Source organism: Delphinapterus leucas, chromosome 3 (genome assembly GCF_059928025.1).
Source record: "Delphinapterus leucas isolate spDelLeu-1000000601 "Yukka" chromosome 3, BTC_Dleu_Yukka2, whole genome shotgun sequence".
Taxonomy (NCBI): domain Eukaryota; kingdom Metazoa; phylum Chordata; class Mammalia; order Artiodactyla; family Monodontidae; genus Delphinapterus; species Delphinapterus leucas.
The window spans coordinates 90,410,898-90,434,095 of NC_143131.1; the positions used below are offsets into that span (position 1 = coordinate 90,410,898).

General features: G+C 34.7%; 1 protein-coding gene across 15 annotated transcripts in view; it reads left to right on the top strand.

Annotated features, from left to right (window-relative positions):
• FER (FER tyrosine kinase) overlaps positions 1 to 23,198 on the top strand; it is a 476,299-nt gene that overhangs the window by 313,186 nt on the left and 139,915 nt on the right. For all 15 annotated transcript variants that reach the window (XM_089909164.1, XM_089909159.1, XM_089909160.1 and 12 more), the window contains 2 exons: positions 5,813 to 5,928; positions 8,607 to 8,701. In XM_089909164.1, the coding sequence (XP_089765290.1) occupies positions 5,813 to 5,928; positions 8,607 to 8,701 (211 nt within the window). The remainder of the gene's footprint in view (positions 1 to 5,812; positions 5,929 to 8,606; positions 8,702 to 23,198) is intronic.

Sequence of the window (23,198 nt, forward strand, 5' to 3'; positions counted from 1 at the left end):
TAAATTTTATCATTTTTAATAAAACACTTCAACTTTAGAGACACTATATAGCTTAATTTCAGCAAATATATTTGAGTTGAAAATGTCATTTAATATTTTCATTACCTATTCTGAATATTTATAGTATACTGCATGAAAATGCATGAGAAAAATAATTAGCCATGGTTCTTATACTTATGTACTTTGGAATTTAGTAGTAGTATAAGGTTGAGATGGGAGCTCTTTTTTTGAGCACTGTATTTCTATAGACTGTACTTGATATATAATTGGTATTCAAAAATATTCATTCCTGGGCTTCCCTGGTGGCGCAGTGGTTGAGAGTCCGCCTGCCGATGCAGGGGACACGGGTTCGTGCCCCAGTCCGGGAGGATCCCACATGCCGCGGAGCGGCTAGGCCCGTGAGCCATGGCCGCTGAGCCTGCGCGTCCGGAACCTGTGCTCCGCAACGGGAGAGACCCCAACAGTGAGACGCCCGCGTACCGCAAAAAAAAAAAAAAAAAAAAAAAAGAAAAAGAAAAATATTCATTCCTCAAATATTTACTGAATGCCTTCTCTGTGCCAGGTACTCTTCTAGGTTCCTGGGATACATCCGTGAACCAAGTAGACAAATATCCTTGCCCTTAATGAAGCTCATATTCTATCTAGCAGGGAAAGACAGAAAAACAATAAACTTAATAAATAAGTAAACTTCATAATGTTAAAGGGTGCTAAAATCCTGTGAAAATATAAGGAATTTAGGAGTGCTGTTGATTGGACTTGCAATTTTTAATGGGGGAATCCAGGTAAGCCTTATTAAGATTGTTTCTTTCCAATGAAAACCTGGGGAGGAGCGATTTAGCCATGTGGTTTTAGGCAGAGGGAGTACCAACGCAAATTACATTTGATGAGCAGGAGAGACAGTTTGCCTGTAACCCAGTAAGCAAGGAAGAATAGGATAGGGAAGCAAGTCAGTGAGGTGATGAGAGTATAGATCGTGTAGAGCCATGTAGATCACCGTAATTATCAATACTTTGGCTTTAAATGTGTGTGGAAAGGTAAGCTAGAGGATGATTTTGAGTAGAGGAGTGGCATGATCTTACTTTCTACAGAGTCCACTCTGGCTACTGTGTTGAGAATAGGCTGAGTTGGAAGGTTAGGAAGCTATTGTACTTACCTAACTAAAGTTGATGGTTGCTGGATCAGAGGGGATGGCAGTGGAAGTGGTGAGAAGTGGTGAGTTTGGATTTGTTTTTAAGGTTGAACCACCTAAATATCCTGATGCTGTATGCGGGGCATGGGACAAAGAGGGTAGTTGGCATAGGTGTAGCAGGTTTGGGGGGAACGAGATTAGGAGTTTGGGATGTAAATATTAAGGTTTGTCTCTTAGACTTCTAAGTGGAGATGTTGGGAAAATGGTTGGGTATTAAGTCTGGAGTTTGGAAAAGAGGTGTGGATCAAAAGTACAAATTTGGTAGTTGTCACTTATTTGCTGGTTTATTTAGATGAGTTCAGCAATGGGGTGTGTCTAGATAGAGAAGAGAAGAGAGAGACTGAACCCTGGTCACATCAAAATCAAGAGGCTGGAGAGATGAGAAGCAAGATGATTGAGATTGAGAAAGAGCAATCTCCTGGAAGGCAGGAAACCAGGAGATAGGATGCCTTAGAAGCCAAGAGAAGAAAGTATATGAAGGAGGAGACAGTGATCAGTGGTGGCAAGTGCTGCTGAGAGGTCAAATGAGATGATGACTGAGAACCATTGACTTTAACAGTGAAGAGATCCCTAGTGACTTGGCTGAGCGCTTTCTTTAGAATGCTTTACGTGAAAGCCAAACTGAAATATATTTAAGGGAGAATAGGAGGAGAGGAATTAGAGATAGCAAGGATGTAACTCTTTGTAGTTTTGCTACTTTGTGTAGCAAACTACATGTGATGGCAGTTTCAGAAGAAATGATTTGTGTGCTGGTTAATCTGAGAGAGGCAGCATGCTGGTTTGCAGTTAGCAATATGCAGTGAAAAATTCAAGATTTTGGAAGGAGATGAGAATTCCTGAAATAATATCATCAAGTAGGTAAGAGGGGATGGAATTTAATTTACAATGGAGCATTGACTTTAATAGCAGCACAGTAGTTCATTTTTTATAACAGCAAGGAAGATTGGTAGGAGGGTAAATGTGGGACTGAGAGTCTGGAAGTTCTCTTTATATTGCTTCAATTTTCTCAATAAATTAAGCAAGATTGTTAACTAAGAATGAGGGTGTGGGGAAGGTATGGGAGCTTTAAGAGGAGAGTCAAAGGGGGGGAATAGTTAATTAGAAGAATGAGAGTGTGAATGGTCTAGGGAATTGTAATATAATTATTGAGCAGTATTAAGGCCCTCCTAGAGGTTTGTGTTCATGAATTTAAAGTGAAACTGGTCAACATCATTGTGGATTTTCTCCAGCCACATTTAGCTGCATAGGAACAGAGTAGGCCGTGTTGCATTTAATCTGGGTTGTGGATTTGATAAGGGAGTTCTACAGATGAAAAGGAACAGAGAAGTTGAGAGTATATAGTAAACAGTTGTTATAATTATTGAGCATGGAATTTAAGCTGAATAGGGAAGAAAGCAAGGCTGTTAGGGGGGTATGGACAATAAAAAGTAATAGGGTCTAAAGATTTGGAGGTTCCTATAGGGTCAAAGGATTTTGAGTCCGAATACTAGAGGAAGTAAGCTAGAAAAATAGAAGCCAGCCAGAAGATGGGATGAATGACGTAGGTGTTACAGAGGAGTTGCATTATTGGTGATGGCAAAGTTTAAGGTATGATCATAGAAAATAGGTTGGAACATGGATCATTGGAAGAGAGATGGTCACATAACAGAGTTTTGAAGTGTTGGAAGGATCTTTAAGTGTCTATTGAAATTTCCAAGTTTTAAGACAAGAGTAACACCAGGTACAGTGATCCAGGAGCTCAAATTGTCAACAAATGAGGGAAAATATTTTCAAATGCAATAGCTGCTAGCAACAGTAAGGGGTAGTGGGTATATAATCAAATAACAAAGTTTCAAAGCTAGGGGTTTTTAGGAAAACAGAAGGGAAAGTGTTTTGAAAGCAGTGACAAGGAGCTCGATGAATCCTGTATTCCATCTCTCAGGCGGTGGGAGAAGCATGGTGTGTGTGTTGGGGGTGCGGGTGGGGTCATCACAGTTTTAGAAGGCACAGGAAGCTCACCCACCATTTGTGTGTTCTCAAGTGAGAGCCAGGTTTCTGTTAGAACAAGAAGATGAAGAGAAGGACCAAAGAATAGATCGAGATAAAATTTTGATGATGGACCACAAGTTCCAGAAGGCAACTGGAGGTTGGGGACAGAAGGGAAATAGTTGGAGATAACAGGTTGACGAGGAGTCTGCAGAACCTAATGAGAATTAGAGAGGGGGAAATGAGGACCACCAGGATCTTCTGTGAGGACCAACAGAAACATACACAAGAGTCATAATGAAATTTAGCCTCATGGACTTAAAGCCAGTAGCAGAGATGAAGCCGTGCCTGTTACATGGTAGGGAGCAATTGATGTTGTAGGCTTTTTCCTGACCTCTTTGGATGGAGAAGAGGTGGTCCGTGAAGCAGAGTCGTTTGTGCAGTGTTTGGAGATTCCTCCCTTGACCACTGTTAACAGAATTGAAGTCTTCTGAGTAATGATTGTTAAATGAATGTTTACAATTTTCAAATGCCTTGTATGTGCCAAGAACAGTTACATAGGACAGAAAGCATTAGAAAGGTACAAAGGGGCAATGGGACGATAAGTGTTCAGGAACAAGATGTCTAATTTTTGGAAGATCAAGAAAGTCTTCATGAAGGAGGTGGCATAGAAATGAATTTAAAGATTAGTTAGCATGTTCTCTGATTGGAGGTGAGGGGAAAATGTACAGAAGGCATGGCACACCTTTTGGGATCACTAAGTATTTGAATTTAGGACACATGTAGCACTCAGAGGCTAAGATGGCTAGACAGAGGCTGAGAAAGGAATGGTAATGGAAGGATAGATATTAAATAAGGCAGTGGTATAATCGAAGTTCTGTGTTGGAGAGATTAAGGGGCCGAAGAGGGTGAGGGACTAAGGATGAGATCAGTTCAGGTGAGAAAAATGAGATCTTGAATCAGAGTAGGCTGTCTGAGGTGCTAGGAGGAAGACAAAAGTGTTCCACAGGGAGAATCTGAATGCTTGTAGAGAGTAATGGCCCTAGGAAATGAAAAGGTAATTTAGTCAGGAAATGTCTTCTAGCGAATAAAATGTTAAGTTTCAGACAAGGTAAATTTTAAGTGCTTCAGAATCATTCAGATAAACAGAGGCCCAGCAGTAATTGTGTGTACTAATACCTTCTGTCAGCTCTAAATGATGTGATAATTGTGGGAAGGAAAAAAGCCTTGAATAACAGGAAAGGATATAAAGCTCAAATTGTTCTTTTTCTAGTTTGTGATGAATGTGCATTGTGTTGAAGTTATTGTATGTTTACTTTTCATGTAAAGGTGATCAATCATCATTTTGAATGAATATTTAAGAGTTGAATATTAGATTTAATAATACTATTATTTAAATATTCAAGTATACTTAAAATATTAAGTAAAATAAGTGTTAATTAAATTAAGCAAATAGTAATTCTTTAATAAATAAATTTATTAAAATACCTATTAGTAAATTTAAATGATTAGTAACATGTAAAATTTATACACCTTGGATCATAGGTTAAGAGTTACATTGAACTTAGAACTCAAACTCATTGATTATCAGACCTCTAGTTTAGTTACTTGTTACTCAACAATGACAGCATTAAAGCTAATTATAATACAGTGCTTGCACATTATAATTATAGCTATGTAAAAAATACATATGCATACATAGAAAGACTTGAAGAGAATACTCCAAAATAGCTGTTGTGTTAGCTTTATAGATCTTCTCTGTATTCTTTTGTTTCATAACTATAATAAAAGTGACTTCAAACTGGAAATAAGGCATTTTAAATCAAAATATGTTCTAGCCATAGAGTAAGGTTAGGAGTTCAGACATTTGATAGAAATGAGCAGTAGCAGAGATGGGTGACACTGGCATTTGGGCAAGCACCTCATTTTCCTTGGTATCTTTCAGGGACTGACAGCCTGCAGCAGTGGCTGTTGACAGTCCTTCATCTGCCTTGGTTCTGTTGCCTCTCATCTAGTGTCTTACTCTCTCACACTCTCGTCCAAGTGACATCTGGCTGTGTGGATCAGTACCACCAGTCACCTCACAGAATCTTGGCTTGCTTTATTTGTTTGTTTGTTTATTTGTTTATTTTAACATCTTTATTGGAGTATAATTGCTTTACAATGGTGTGTTAGTTTCTGCTGTATAACAAAGTGAGTCAGCTATACATATACATATATCCCCATATCCCCTCCCTCTTGCGTCTCCCTCCCACCCTCCCTATCCCCCGCCTCTAGGTGGTCACAAACTTGGCTTTATTTTTAAACGCCAGCCTGATAAAACTTAGAGCTAAGGGGGTGAAGGGAACTAGATGGAGTGAAACTTAGGTACTTCTGACAGCATTAGTTTTTCCTTTTATTCTATTTCAGTTTTTTCCCGTTTCCTTTTCAGTTCTCCACAAGCCTCAGTCCCTCAAATGGTTGCTATGTTGGGTAGTGTATTTAAAGTTAATTGGTAAGAGCAACATTCCCAGTCTTTATTTCCACTTAAAACTCTGAATAAAGCTAACAGAGTACTTTGATGAACTCAAAACTCATCATTACATGCTTTCCTTGTATTTTGCAAAGGTTTACGTGGCTGTCTTACACTCTAAACAATAAATATATTTCTATTTTCAGGGAAATTTTGGTGAAGTATTTAAGGGCATATTAAAGGATAAAACTGCTGTTGCTGTTAAAACGTGTAAAGAAGATCTTCCTCAGGAACTGAAAATAAAATTTTTACAAGAAGCCAAGTAAGTTCTCTAAAGTAATGTAAATATGTATTTATAATATAAGTAAGTGATTCATTAAAATGTAAATTTGAAGATATCTTAAATATGATTTGATGAATTAGAAGTAAGCACTTTCAGGGCCCTCAAAAGTAGGCACTTATTATACAATGTGAAAACAAAAAGTTTCTGTGTGTTTGAGTTAGACTGCAGGTCAGTTAGGAAATCAGAGTCAAAAGAACCAGATGCTTTTGAGAACAGTGAGTATTCTTTGAGTCCTTGAAAAATATTGCAGTATTTTTTGCTTTTATCACACGTGCATATACACATATGCATATATGCAGTGTTGTGATTGTCCTTATACTAAGAATATTACTGTATTCTATATATAAAATCCATAATTTAGACATATATTTAGGTATATAATTACATCTTTCCTACCCTCCTTAGATATTATTGCTTGATTCTTTATTCCCAGCTGTTAGCTTTATTTTCTGAGAATCTCAAATTTCTTCTTCAGCTCATTGCATTGTTTCTTTTCTAACTGATCATTTAGGATGATTTTCTTCTCTTTTTTCTGTTTTAGCTAGAATTTAATGTTCCAACCTGCCAGCCCTATGTTGCAAATAGTTTAAACTCTTCTGTTAGTGGTAAAATCTAATATATACAACAAAACACAAAACAAATGGAAAGGAGCTTTGGATAGAGTGAGAATGGACATATGAATGGGAGATGGGTGGATGGATGAGTAGGTGGATAATTGGGAGGGAGAGAAGGAGAAGGAGGATATATAGATCCATAGATTGGTGGTATAAAGGGAAGGAAGGAAAGGTGTGTGTGTGTGTGTGTGTGTGTGTGTGTGTGTTGTCTCCATCACTGCATTGTATATAAAATTGAAGTTTTTGCAAAGTGCCATGGGAGAACAGAGGACATGGCAACGAAAGAACTAAATCCCGTGGCATAGAGCATCTTGATGTCATTTCTCCATCATCTAAAAATGGATATTTATAGCAATGGATTAAACTAGTTGGGTGCATTTATTAAATATTATCTGTGGAATAAAGTTGCAAACCTTTTTCATGTATATTATTAGCAATTCAGAAAAAATATCCTATGATGAATTTAAAGGTGTGCTATCACAATTGAAACTTATAGCCTCATTATTTTAGTTATTCATAGGTATCTTAAGGTATCTTGCTTTCTAATTTGTGAATTTTTTACTGAAAGATAGAGTTTAATTTCTTCTTTTAAAGTGAGACTGAAATTTTATGTTAAAAATGACAATTACGGGGCTTCCCTGGTGGCGCAGTGGTTGAGAGTCCACCTGCCGATGCAGGGGACACGGGTTCGCACCCCGGTCTGGGAAGATCCCACATGCCGCGGAGCGGCTGGGCCCGTAAGCCATGGCCACTGAGCCTGCGCGTCCGGAGCCTGTGCTCCGCAACGGGAGAGGCCACAACAGTGAGAGGCCCACGTACCGCAAAAAAAAAAAAAAAAAAGACAATTACATCCATGCAAACTCCCAAGTATCCTTTAACAGATAATAAAGCTATATATTTAGCTATTTAATGTCATTTGGATTCATCCTGGCTGTTTTGTGGAATTTCTTTATTAAGCAGTTTTCAACCTAAGAAATGACATTTTGGATTACAGTCAATCATTCTAAAACTTCCTTTCTAATTCCTCATAGAAACTGCAAACTCAGTTATTGACAGAACATTTTCTTTATCTCTAGAATTCTTCCCAGTGTACTTTTTCATTTATTAAATTTATATATTTTCAATCGATAACATTTTTCTTAGAGCTATCTCTGCTTTAGTTGTACATGTACAGCACACATATAAACTGTTTTATCTTTCTCCAAATGAAGTTATTTTTTTCATTCTCCTAGAAAGGAAACTGTGTTTTTTCAAATATGAGTGAATTTATAACTATGTCAGTAGGATAACATGGAAGATCATTTGGTAACAGAAATCATCAGGGTAGACAGGCCTCTGAGGGAATCTAATCTATTTTTAACTCATGCTTGGGGTCCTATAGATGAGTCTATGCTTTTACAGCTCTCTGAAATTCTGCCTTTATCCAAACTAAAACTTCTTTGCCTCAGCTTAAGTCTTATATTACTCACTGTTTAACCTTCTGCCAGTTTTCTCAAAACTTTTTGAGTTTTTACTATTTTGAAGTTGATCATGATCATCAGGAGAGTATGTATTGTGAAATCTAAATATGAAGTGATTACTCTATAGCATTTACCAATATGAATCGTTCTATTTTTATTTGTTTTAAATGAAGTATATACATAAAATAAAACAAAACAAAAAGATGCTGCCCTAACAGCTTACAGGTTTTGGTCCACTAATACTTTCCAGCTTTTGTGAGGGTGGCTAAAACCAGATTCTTTGAAGGGAGTTCTGCATATTTTGGACTAAGTAAGTTATTCCTGTTTAGCATGCTTATTACCTATTCAGAGTAGATAATAATTTTTAAATGAATATTTAACTGAATAAAAACTGACTCATTTATATCTATATTTTGCCAAGATTTGTCAAGACATATACATCCCATTTATCATAATTTGGGTTCATACTAAAGTTTTAAAAATTGTGTTGATTAAAGTGCATTCTACTTGTGCACACTACTCATGATCATAAATTAATGCTTACAACTTAAATGGTAACTATTCTTATACTTCTCTTATCCAGAATTCTCAAGCAATATGATCATCCCAATATTGTCAAACTTATAGGAGTCTGCACACAAAGACAGCCTATCTACATAATTATGGAACTGGTTCCAGGTAATATGATTTTAGAGGTTTCCTCAATGACATTTTAATGTCATGTTTTATTGCTTTTATATGTTTAGTCTCCTTGATTTCTCCTTGTTAAGTTTCCAAGGATTTTGTTTAACATTTTCCTGATGATGAAGAGCTTGTACACATACTTGATATTTTTATAGTCTATAATACTTGCCAGTTTCTAGAAAGTGTCAGCCAACCTTTGTAAGAGAAGATATATTATTACATTGCAGTTACACATGGAAATTAGTTATATATAATCTTTCGGTGAGAAAGCCTATTTAGATAAATAGTCTACTTAGGTTTACTTTATAATAATGATAGTACTGTCTTATATTTCGTTCATTGTATATCATTTTACAAGTACATTACCGTACATCCTTTTGTTTAGTTGTATATAATAATATCATAATGTTTTGGGTCACAAACTATGAACTTGTTTGATATGTGGACAAAAAAAAGGTGATCTCTCTAGGAATTTGTCCTTTTATTTCTTTCTGGTGACTTTTAACACCTCCAGGTATTTTGGTTAACTACTTTTGCCAACAAACAAGGATAACATCAAACTGATACCATGTTATCTTTATTTTTATCGTACATCTTTCTGTTGTAGAAAATATAATCAGAGGTAAAATATGACCTTGATAAGATTTATAAATACAATATTTAATAACTGAAAAGGATTTGCTTTGTTACCTTAACTATTCATTTTACAAGAAGAAACTTAAAGGAATATAAAACATTTTTCTAACTTTAATATACATCACATAAACCTGATATTGTAGATTGCCCATTAAAAACTTTTCACATAATTCTTTCATTATTAAAGGATAAATTGGTCCAATTTTACCATGCTGGTTTGATTGTTATTGGAATATTTCTTTATTACCATATAACTGAAGGATTCCTAGATCATAATCATTTTCATCCTCAAATGGCAATATATATTTGCATGGTTTACACTATTTACAATTTATATCTTAAAGTAGCTTTCATACAATTTTCATACAAAATTTTTAAAACAATTGAATAGCCTATAATTTTAATTAAAATGGGATGTTTAAGTATTATAAATACATAAAACATTCACATAATGAATATGATGCCCCCAGTTAATAAGGGATGTCACTGAGAAACTTAGATTTGAGAGGTAGGGCAGACTTGATGAGGAAAAGTCATTTTGGTGTTACTATGACTGATTAAAGGAGCATGGTAACAAAGTCCTGATGGCAGGTCTAAATTGCATAAAGCAAAAGATAGCTTTGGAAGAGAGCCAGGAAGGTGTTTATCTGGACACTAAATAGTAACCTTTATTGATATATTTTTTTAATGATTAAGAATAATAAACTTCATTAGAAAATGTCCTACTCAACAATCTAATCTTACCCCAAAGCTAATTGCTATTTATTTTTTTGTGTTTTTTTCCCCTGACGAAAATATTTACTATAGATACCATGATTTTATGCAAATGTTTTAATTATTCAAAATCTTAACATTGCTGATCTTTTTTTCTATTATTAATATAACATAGTTTCATTGTTTCATATTCATCCATATAGTTCTACCTTTTCTTTATAATGGCTACAGAATATTCCATTATATGGCTTTCTATAATTTAAATCGATCTTCTAATTATGGATACTTTGGTTGTTTCCATTTTTATTATTTGGGTTTTTTTTCTTTTTTAAACAGTGCTTGAGTTGGATCTGAGTTTATGTGCATTTTGATTTATGGTTAATGTATTAGCTTTCTATTGCAGCACAATAAGTGATCATAACATGGCAGCTTTAAACAATATCCATTTATTACCTCACAGTTGTGTAGGTTAGAAGTCCAGGCAGGCTTTACTGGGGTTCTCTGCTTAGGGTCTCATAAAACCAAAAATTCTTGGCTGGAGGCACTGGGGAAGAATCCATTTCCAAACTCCTTCCGGTTCTTACAGTTGAGAAATGGCCTAAGGTTCCCTTTCTTTTCTTGCTGTGAGCCAAGGGCATCTCCCAGCTTCTTAAGGTTTCCTACATTCTTTGATCTTCAGACCCAGTGTGTCACATCTTTCAAGTGCTTTGAATTTCTCTAACTTCTCCTTCTGTTTTTCATTTTGTTCTGTTTTGTTTTTCAAAAAAGCTGGGAGAATACCCTCCACTTTTTTGAAAGGTCTTGTGATTAGATCAGGCTCACCTGGCTAATCTGCCTATTTTTAGGGCTACTGTGCAATATGATAAAACATAATTATGGGATTGATATCTAATCATGTTCACATGCTCCAGGGATTAGGGTGGGACATTACTGGGAGGTCATCTTCAAATTCTGCCTACCATAGTGGACTTTGCTAAATTTTCTTGGAGGTTTTAGTTGCAGTGTCTGATCTGAAACCACATTGAACTTTTCGTACTCTGTTACATTAATTCCATTTGTCAATCTTATAAGATGAATACATGATTTTTGTAGCATCATGCTTTGTCATTTCTCATTTGGAAAATATCAAGTGACCAGGTTATATAGATCTTCCAAACAGTGAAGTAATTCATTATACAGTATCAAAAGACCACATTCATTAATGTCATCACTAATCTCACTGGAAAAGTAATAGGAGGTATCAATTTCTTTATAGCAAATGTGTTTTCCAAAATTTTAACTTTCATTGCAAAGCTTGGATTTTTTTTCCCTGGTAACAAAAACTGTCAGTTTTTTGCCTTGAAGTGTTGGACTTACTTAATTCAATTTTGAGAGAATGTCTGTCAAAAATCTAATATTTAATAATCATAATTTGTCAATCTTTTTGAAAACAGATTTATTGATATGTAATTGACATATACTTTATGTATGTACACTTTATTGTATTGACATATGTATACACTTGTGAAACCATCACCACAATCAAAGTAATGAACACATCTATCACCCCCAGATTTTCCCCATGCCTCTTTGTAGTCCCTTCCTCCTCCCCCTCTCAACCCCTGTCCCAGTCAACCACTGATCTGCTTTCTGTCACTATTTTTAGTTCGTGTTTCTTAGAATTTTATATAAATGGAATCATATAGTCTGTACTACTCTTTTCTTTTTTGGGTCTAGTTTGTGTCATTCAGCATAATTTTGAGATCCATCCATGTTGTAATGTTTATCAGAAGTTCATTCTTTTTTATTGCTGAGTTGAATAGCATCATATGAATATATCACCATTGTTATCAACTGTTGATAGACTTTTGGGTTGTTTCCTATTTGGGGCTACTGCCAAGTAAGCTGTTGTGAACATCCACGTATAAGTCTTCGTATGGGCATGTGCTTTCATTTCTCTAAGGAAAATACCTGGGAGTGGAATAAATGAATTAGATAGAATGTACATGTTTAAATTTTTAAGGAATTGCCAAATAGATTTTAAAGTGATTATACTAGTTGACATTCCCAACTGTAGTTTCTCTACATCTTCATCAACACTTGGTGTGGTCAGTCTTTAGATATTAAAATTTTATGCAGTAGTGTCTTATTGTGGTTTTTGTTGTCTTTCCCAGCTGACTAATGATGTGAGCATCTTGTCATGTGCTGATTTGCCATTCATATATCTTCTTTGACGTGTCTATTTAAATAATGTGCCCAGCTTTTTAATTGGGTTGTTTTCTTGTAATAAAGTCTTGGTTCTTTATATATTCTGGATACAAGTCCTTTATCAGATGTATGATTTTCAAATATTCTCTCTCAGTTGACTTGTCTTTTCATTCTTTTAATAGTGTCTTTTGAAGAGCAGAAGTTTTTAATTTCAAACTTTAAATTATGTTTTTCTTTTATAGATCATGTTTTTCATGGTATAGCTAAGAAATCTTTGTTGAATCCCAGGTCACAAAGGTTTTCTCCTATGTTTACTTCTACAGTTTTTATAGTTTTAGAATTTAGAATTTATAGTTCATTCTATGGTCCATTTCATATGGTTGTGAGGAATGGTTTGAAGTTCATATTTTTGGCTTATAGATATTCAGTTGTTCCAGCACCAATGACTCTCCTTTCTCTCCTGATTTTTTTTACCTTCATTTTTTAAAATATATTTATGTGTAGTTTTATTATTGGAGTCTAATTTCTGTCGATCTTTTTGTTTGTCGTAATGCCAATACTACACTGCCTTGACCACTGAAGTTTTATAGTAAGTCTTGTATCAGATAATGTTAGTTGTCTAACTTTGTTCTTTTTTAGAAATGTTTTGGCTGTTAGAAGTCCTTTGCATTTCTCTAGCAATTTTATTATTAGTTTTTCAGTTTCCATATAAAGGTTTGCTAATATTTAGATTGGGATTACATTGACTCTATAGATCAGTTTGGGGTGAATAGACTTCTTAACAATATTGAGTCTTCTGACCCCTCTACATGACATATCTTTCTAGTAGGATAGGTCTTCTTTAATATCCCTCAGCAAGGTTCTGTAGAGTTTAGTGTACAGGACTTTCCATCTTTTGTCAAACTTATCTCTATTTGATCTTTTGTGATGCTGTTGTAAGTGATTTTTTAAAGAACTATGTTCACTATGGAAGTCACAGAAGATGTGAATAACACTGTCAGTCAACTTGACCTACTGACCTTTATAGGACACTCTACACAACATCACCAGGACATACATTCTTTTCAAGTACACGGAGAATATTTACCAAGATAGATCATATCCTGGGCCATAAAACAAATCTCAATAAATTTATAAGCATTTAAGTTCTATGAACACAACAGAAATAAAATAGAACTCAAGGATAGAACAATATCTGAAAAATCTCTAAATATTTGGAAAGTAAACAATGCATAGCTGAGTAACCAATGGGTCAGAGTGGAACTTAGAAAGTATTTTGAACTAAATGGAAAGAAAAAAAAAACACAACATCTCCGTATTTATATGATGCCTATTAAGCAGTACTTAGGGAAATAAATACAGCACTAAATACCTATATTAGAAAAGATGAAAGGACTCAAAGTTTTGACCTCAATTTCTACCTTAAAAAGAAGTGCAAATTAACCCAAAATATATAGAAGAAAGGAAAAAAAATACAGAAGAAATCAATGGAATCCTTTGAGATTAATAAAATTGATAAAACCTCTACATAGACTCTTCAGAAAAAAGAAGACACAAATTACCAATATCAAGAATGAGAGAGGTGACATCATTATAGAGTCTGCAGATATTAAAAAAGATATTCATAATATTTCCTTAGCTTTATATAAAGAAATTCAACAACTTAGATGAAATGGACAAATTTTCTGAAAGACAAAAACTACCAAAGCTCATTCAGCCTTCATAACCCCATATCTTTTATAGAATTGGTCATTAAGGAACCATCCTTCAAAGAAAACTCTAGACCTGTATGGCTTCACTGGTGAATTATACCAAAGTTTTAAGAAGAAATACACCAACTCTACACAAATTCTTAGAAAATTGTAAAGAAGAGACTACTTCTCAACTCATTGAGATCATCACGACCTGATTCTGAAACTAGACAAAAATATTACAGCAAAAGAAAACTACAGACTATATGTCATTATTACATATGTAAATTCTGAGCACAATTTTAATGAAGCAAATGCAACAGCAGATAAAAATACATCATGATCAAGTGGAATTTATCCTAGGACTACCAGCTGATTTAACTTTCAAATATCAATCAATGTAATTCATATTAATAAAATTTAAAACTACATAATCATTTCAATAAATGAAGAAAAATCATTTGGCAAAATCCAACACTAATTCCTGTTAAGAATTCTCTGAAATTGAGGAATAGAAGAGAATGTTCTCACCATGAGTGGCTCCTAAGAAAGACATGCTCCTAAGATGACATCATATTTAATGGCAAATGACTGAACACTTTGCTCATTTATATCAGAAATAAGACAAATATGCCTACATTTACCACTTAAACACTATACTAGATGTTCTAGCTTCTAGAACAATACAGCAAAAAATAAAGCAAGAAAAAGTAAATAAAAATCACCTTTTAATATGTTTAAGGTATTTTTCACCTTTGCCACAATATTTCTTTGCCAGTGTTTGAAACCAAAATTCTAGCTACTATACTAATATAAAAGACATTATAGCATTCTATGGTAAAACCACTATAGCACTTAAAAATAAATGATTGTTTTTTTGTTTTAAACATTTTTAAAGTAATTTAAGATAACAAATAGTCTTTAGTGATTTTTTCTCTTCAGACACAGCTTCAAAATCTCTAGTATTGAACCAGTTATAATCTAACATTCTAATGTTACGAAACCTGGGCCAAAATAGCAAGTTCAAAAACAATGAGCTCATAATTTTGACATTTTCAAGTTAAGACCTGGTAAGAAACTCTTCCTATTTTCTCAATTTATTGTTGTTTAAGCCTTATGAATCTTTTCCTTTCTCATCAGTGAACACGTTTACATACCAGAATATAAAGATAAATGAGGCAAACACCATAAGGTTCCTTGTAAAAAAAAAAAATATATATATATATATATATATTTCCACTATAAGATGAAAAGCTGATAAATACATGGTTATGAAAAGCATAGGAGAGATTTATCCCAGGTTTGCAAGCCAGTTTCAACATTTGAGAATTTGTTAATGTAATCCATCACATCAATAGGCTAAAAGAAAAATCAGGTGATCATATCAATAGATGCAGACAAAGCATTTAACAAAATCCAACACCCCTTCATGAAAAAAATTTTAAAAACTCAGAAAACTTGAGAAACTTACTCAGTTTGTTTTTTAAAAAATCTACAAAAACCCTACAGCTAACATTATACTTAATGGTGAGAGACTTGAAGCTTTCCCACTAAGATCACAAACCAAGGCACAGATGCCCCTCTGACCATTCCTTTTCAACATCTTACTCAAAGTCCTAGCTAACATAATAAGGCAAAAGGAACAAAAGTTGTACTGATTGGGAAGGAAGAAATAAAACTCTTTGTTTGTAGAAGACAGTTTGGCAGTTTCTTATAAAAGTAAGCATACTTTTACTATGCAATCCAACAATCACATTCTTTAGTATTTACCCAAAGGAGTTCAAAACTTATATCCACACAAAAACCTGCGCAAGGATGTTTATAGTAGCTTCATTCATAATGCCCAAACTTGGAACCAACCAAGATGCTCTGCACTAGGTGAGTGGATAAACAAACTATGGTACCTCCAAACAATGGAATATTATTCAGCACTTGAAAGAAATAAAATACTAAGCCATGAAAATTCATAGAGGGAACTTAAATATATATTGCTAAGTAAAGGAAGCCAATCTGAAAAGGCTATGTACTTTATGATTTCAACTCTGGCATTTTGGAAAAAGGAGAACCATGGAGACAGTTAAAAAAAAAAAATTTCAGTGGCTGCCAAGGGTTATGGAAGAGGGAGGTATGAATAGGTAGAGCACAGAGGATTTTTATAGGATATTTAAGCTACCATGTATGACATAATAGCAGATACATGTCATTTTACATTTTTTCAAACACATAGAACATATAACACCAAGAATGAAACTTGATGTAAACTATGGACTTTGGGTGATAATGATGTGTCAATATAGGTTCATTAGTTGTAATAAATATAACAAATTCTAACAAGGGATTTGATAATACATGAAGCTCTCTAGTAAGGAGCAGGGATTATATGGGAAATCTCTGTATCTTCCTCTCAATTTTTTTTGTGAATTGAAAACTGCTCTCAAAAGTCTTAAATTTTTTTTTTAACATAAATGAAACAGACTTGGTTGTCTTTGAGTAAGTTTAAGCTCTGTCTCCCTCACGCCATTTAGCTCCTCCTTCCCTCCCATTCGTTTATTTATTTATTTACTTGTTTATTTATTTTTGACTGCATTGGGTCTTCGTTGCTGCTCGCAGGCTTTCTCTAGTTGCGGCGAGTGGGGGCTACTCTTCATTGTGGTGCGCGGGCTTCTCATTACGGTGGCTTCTCTTGTTGCGGAGCACGGGCTCTAGGCGCACAGGCTTCAATAGTTGTGGCATGTGGGCTTAGTTGCCCCGCGGCATGTGGGATCTTCCCGGACCAGGACTCGAACCTGTATCCCCTGCATTGGCAGGAGGGTTCTTAAGCACTGCGCCACCAGGGAAGTCCCCTTCCCTCCCATTCTAACATTCAGTGTCATATGTGCACGGTTATTGGAAGCCTACAGAGGGTAGTGGTGAAGATCATGAGCTCTAATAAGTGTTGGTGAGGATGTGGAAAACTGGAACCTTCATACATTGCTCATGGATCGTAAAATGATACAGCCACTTTGGAAAAGTGTCACAGTTTCTCAAAAAGTTATACATAAATTTTCCATATAAAGTAACAGTTCTGATCCTAGGTATCCACCTAAGAAAATTGAAATGTGTGTCCACACAACAACTGCAATTGTTCATAGAAACATTATTTATAATAGCCAAAAAGTAGAAAGAATCCAAATGTCCATCAGCTGCTGAATGAATAAACAATATAGTATATCCATACAAAAGTAATATTACTGTTAAATGATGGAGTCATGAGCTAATAATATATGCTACAGTATAGATGAACCCAAGTCCGATACAAAATGAAATGCCCAGAAAAGGTTTCTGTAGATAAAGAAGGAAGATTCGTGATTTCCTGGGGCTAGGGGTTTAGATGGGGATTGACTCTATACAGGCGAGAGAGATCTTTATGGAGTGATGAAAATGTTCTAAACTGTATTGTGGTGACAGTCGTACATCTCTCTCTGTAGATTTGTCAAAACTCACTGAATTGTACATTAAGATGTACAACTCTTAAAAAAAAAAAAAAGACCAAGAGCCAGGCATTTTGGCCAGAAGCTTGTTAGTTCTATAATCTTGCTCAGTCTACTTAACCCTTCTGTTCCCTCCCTTAGTTTTCTTACCCGTGAAGTAAGAGTAATAGAGTTGCTGTAAGAGCTAACATACTGTGATTTTGTATGTGTATACCAAACACACATAGACACTTTACATGTGTATACGTATATATAATTTATATTTATATATATATTCTTAGAATGTTTAACCATAATGACCACTCTGTGCATTCTCATCGTGTCATAATTTTTATTGTTATTATTTTATAATTGACCAACAGAAGAAAGTGATGATTTAAAATGACTCCTAGGGCCTCCCTGGTGGCGCGGTGGTTGAGAGTCCGCCTGCCGATGCAGGGGACACGGGTTCGTGCCCTGGTCCGGGAAGACCCCACATGCCGCGGAGCGGCTGGGCCCGTGAGCCATGGCCGCTGAGCCTGCGCGTCTGGAGCCTGTGCTCCACAACGGGAGAGGCCACAGCAGTGAGAGGCCCGTGTACCGCCAAAAAAAAAAAAAAAAAATGACTCCTATAATCCAGGCAGAATTTTAACCCAACCTCTGAACTTGCCCCTGCCCCTGACTCTAATCCTAACCCTAGATTTCTTTAGCCAAGTGATGTGACAGCAAATTGGGAAGCATGAAGTTTGGTTTAGCTCTTCCCTTTCCACCACCATTTGTGACTGTTTAGTTTGTATGTTTTAATATTTACCCTTCTTGGGTCTTTCTTTCCTTGTATCTAAAGCTAAAGTGGCTGGATTAAAATGGCTTCTAAATTTTAGCTCTAACGTATAATTTTTTAGTTAGGAAAATTTTTCTTAAATTTGAAACCTCTCATCACAAACTATTAGATTACTTCAAAACAGCATCTTTCCTCATTTTACAAAAGGCATGATGGGGAAATAACCAGCTACTTTTCATTCTTAATAAAGTAGCATAATAATAATATTTTACATTTATATGATATTTTACAGTTCTCAAAGGACTTTAATTAACATTATGTCATTTGCTCTACCAGGTGGTATTGTTATCTCCATTTACAAATAAGCTAAATGAGGTTCAGAGAGCTTAGAGTGGCTTGTCAACATCAGTTAAATACCAAGTGGGAAAACTGTGCTCTTTCTATTTTCTATTATGGCATTCAAGTTATAATTGGGTCAAAATATATAATCCTTTTATGAATTGAAAATATAAATGAAAATTCAAGCAAAATGCCTATGCAAGTACCCTGTGGGCAGATACATGCATCCCCATTCCATAATTTCTCAACCTTGTGCACAGATAAGTAAACAGCTTATTATGGTAAACAGGAAGATTTTTGTTTGAGTTACTTTTTTCTCTACTGGGAATCAAGCTGTGGAGAGAAGATTTAGAGAACTGGTAGATTAAAAGCAAGAGTTAATAACTGCTTGGTGTCTTATATGCAAGCCATTTCAGAAATGTATTATGCAGAGATTTAAAATGCTCCTGTTCTTGTCAGATAACTGAGCCCTTTGGAAACATAAATCTGAAATACATTTTCACTAGAGTAATGTTTGAGGAGATTATAAGCATTTGAGGATTCAAGTTTAGAGTGACTACTCCAAGATGATCCTGTCTTCATTTGAATCATTTCTTGAATTACAAATACTTTATTTATTGCTTGCTTATAGGTTGCTGGATAAACAAAATCAAACAAAAGGCAATTGTAAATGGTGCTAGGAAATACTGAAAACAAAGACAAACTCTAATATGCTAAAAGATGACCCCATTTTATTTTGCAAACAAGTTGTTTTTTACTTAGAGATTGAAATGAAGGAAATGATGAGAGGACTTATTTTTCAAATGACAAGCCATGACTTAAAGGAGTATTTATAGTTCAGGCAGCTGTCATTTATTTTCACATATGTGGTTAAATTAGGGCTGACATAAAATACCCTGATGAATAAGAAACCAAGCACCTTAATCTCCAAGTACAACAATGTGAGGTACAGATCTTGGGTAGAGGTAATTAATTTTAGCAAGACAAACATCAGCCTCTAGTCTTGTACTAGATATTGCTAACTGCCCCTTCTCTTGGATCTGGATGTTATCTTTGAGTTCAGAACTTCTTGGAACTAATTGAATGTTATATTATGTGGTACATTCCTCAGCTCTCACAGGTGCATGCTCTTTGGCAATCCTCAAACTTATCTTAATTTTAAAATGACTTATGGCTTTTGGAGTTTTTAGAATTTTTGCCAGGTTTTAGACAACATCAAAATATCTCTATAACAAGTTTGAAAAAATATTGAGCTCGTGTAGTTTATATTGTCTAGAGATTTTAGCTTAGAAATTTGGACATTATTATTTATATAGTTCTCATAAATGCCTTTCAAAAGAAATCTTTCCATTGTCAGAATTTTTTCTTTTAATTATTCATTTCATTTGTAATTTCTAGGGTATGTTCACTAAGTTTAGCCAGAAGGTTAAATTGTTTTAAAAAATAAATGTTTTTCCTTCCCAATTCATAATGAACTTTTATATTTTTACGTGATTCTAACAGAATCAATTTGTTACATGACATCACAGCTATAGAAGGTTATTATGGAAGTCACTGGAAATGACAGTTTCTGTTCCTTTGATAACAAAGTCCCAGTATTTGGGCTCTGGATCCTTGCCTGGCATTTGTTTCTTTCACTCATTATAAATATAGAAAGGGTAAATTGTGCCAACAAAAGATTAAGGAACATGGCTCCTGGCACACAGTAAAAGGGCCCTTGAAGTCTGAACTGGCACCTGACCTTATACAGATTTAATCCATCTCCCATCATACAATCCATTACCAGATATGTAACAATGTCACGTCACAGCAGTAAATTTTGAGTTCAAGGTAAAGGACAAATCTCAAATTAATATTTTGTGCTAAAGATTATAAGATATGTCAACTCAGTGGCTGAGTTTTTTTATGCTGCTGATAATTACTAAAGAAGAACCTAATTTTATGGGCTTTATTACTTTGTTGTTTGGAGATGTCGATAGAATACTCTTTTTTTTTAAGATCTTTATTGGAGTATAATTGCTTTACAATGGTGTGTTAGGTTCTGCTTTACAACAAAGTGAATCAGTTATACATATACATATGTTCCCATATGTCTTCCCTAAGACAAAGTTTGAATGAGTCTAAATGAGTAATTATAAATTAGTGCATTGTAAATTTCTATTTGGAAGAATGGGTAACTTTTCTATGTTAACTGACATTATAACATCTAAACTTAGATATTGGTCTTTATAATTCAAGCATATTACATTAATGAAAAGCTAAATAAATGTGCTTAGTTGACTTTTTAATACTTGCAAAACAACATTTTAAAAAGATAGCATCTTTAAGTTGATATTTCTTTCTCAACCAAATGATACATTGGGTTACCCTAATGTTTCATTTGCTGCCTAATATCCCAAAGCAATTGCAGATGGGATAGTTTAAACTGGACGTTTCTCCAGACAATAAAAGCACTAATATCTTTTGAAATCAGTTACTTAATTTATGCACGACTTAAATTGATAACCTGGTGGTATTCCACACATGTGGTATTAGCATTTTTCTATTGTTGTTTTGGGTAGACCATACCCTTCCTTCCTAGAGGTTGAGCTAAACACTAAAAACATTAACCCAAAAGAAAACTATGAGAAATGAAATCTAAAATATAACAACTATTACTGTATCCCCTCTTTGACTTGAATGGTTATAAAGAAGTGCTTAGGGATTTGCTTTTCAATCAGTGAGCAAAGGTTGGTGTGTTATAACAGATACTAACTTTTCATGGTACATTTGAGCCATTGGTGCATTGTGTATATCTGAGCAATATTACCCATATGTTTTTCATGTTCTGAGCATCTGATGGCACTTATACCTTAAGTACCTCCTGCAAGGAGGCAGATAGCTTGGTAAGAAGGAGAAAGCATATTCTGAACCATATTTTCGCTCTTAGATCCTGTTTTGAAAATGTCTTTCTGATAATTTAAGTTTCTTAATGAATTAAAGGAAAATGTAAGCGTTATGAACATATATGCATACTTCCTCATGGATAAACTACTGATTAGTTTTACTTTTGCTATTGTTTTTAAGTTTTTGTTACTGTACATGGAAAAGTCTTAAAATTTGCAGAGAAACTTTAAAGTAATATAAATGATAAGAAAATTTGCTTCATTGTTAAAAGCCTACTTATATTTGATGCAAATGTTAGAAGTATGAACAGGGCTAGTAAAACTGTGATGAATTCAGCTGAAATAAAAATTTTTACATATACTGTATTTTTAAATAAATAAATAGGCTTTCCCCAGTAGTATACCCAATGTATATGACTCTGACAGTGCCTATTTAGTATGAGATTTTCATATTATCAGAATTGTAAGGAGAACAGTTATTAAAACAATGGGGAACACAAAATATTTCCAAGATTAAAAGACAACCGAAAATCGGTTGAATCAAAGTTCTTAAACAATGCTTATTTTATTTATGATGAAAGTTGAAAAGTGAATATGTTGGGAGGTTTTTTATTTACATTGCGGTACCATAAATATTCAAACTATTTTACGTAGAAGCCGAACAAACGCCTCTTGTCAGCATTAGCCAAAGATATTGGCTCTCTCTTCTTTTGTTTATCCCCTTCTAGTTTTAAGTTATTTATATCCCTATCTAGTTGTAAGTTACCCTGTCTATTCAGAAATGATAGGCAAACTCTGGACTAAATTTGTGGAAGAAACTAAAACCTTATCCATTAATATTTGAGAAGGTATGTCACTCTACTCAGATACACCAATATTCTTTAAGTAGAATTGTACTTAAAAACTATTTAAGGCTAGATATTCTGTTAGATTATTCAGTCATTTGGTCACCAAACAGTTACTGAATGCCTCCCGTATATGCCACATACTGGGGGATTCAACAGTGAAGAAAACAGACCAAAAGACCCCACAAAAAGCAAAACTTCCTACTCTCGTGAACCCTATGTTCTGGTGGGGAAAGAAATATGTTAAGTAAGTAAAACATATATAGGATGTTGAGTGGTGTGAAAAGATAAAGCATAGAGGGAAGAGGATAGCAACTATTGGTATGGGCAGAGGTTGGAGTCTTAGAGAGAGTGGCCAGGGAAGTCCTCAGTATGGGTAGAACGTTGAGTAAAATGCCCGGTGGAAGTGAGAGAACTCTGTGTAGACACTGGAGGATGGACATTCGAGGCTTCATGAAAGAGTGGTGTGGATGAAGGAAGAGTAAGGGGAGAGTAGTAGGAGATGAGGTTAGCGAGGGGATGGGGTTCAAGCCATGCAAAGCCTCGTAGATCATAGTAATGAGTTATTTCATTTTAAGGAGTCACCCTGCAGTGATTATCTTAAACTGGGCATGCTATGTTCTTGCTGTTCTTACCAGCTTTGAGGGTAACTAATGTAAAGAGAGCTTCATCTTTATGAGCAATTCCTTGGAAAATACTGAATATATTTTAGGCCCTTGAGGCCTAAGAGTCTGTGTTATGTTGTCTCCAATGGACAGGAATGTGTACATTTTTGCCTTTTTTCCCCCCATTTCCTTCATAAATTCGAGTACATTTTTAAGGATGAAATCAGTCTTCTACTTGCTAAATGCTCATTTTATGACCAGCCAGATTACTTACTTATGAAAATCTATTATGCATTTTTTCTTTTCTCATTTCTTCACAAGTCTTCTGGTCATATTTAATATCTCTCTTCTCATTTAGG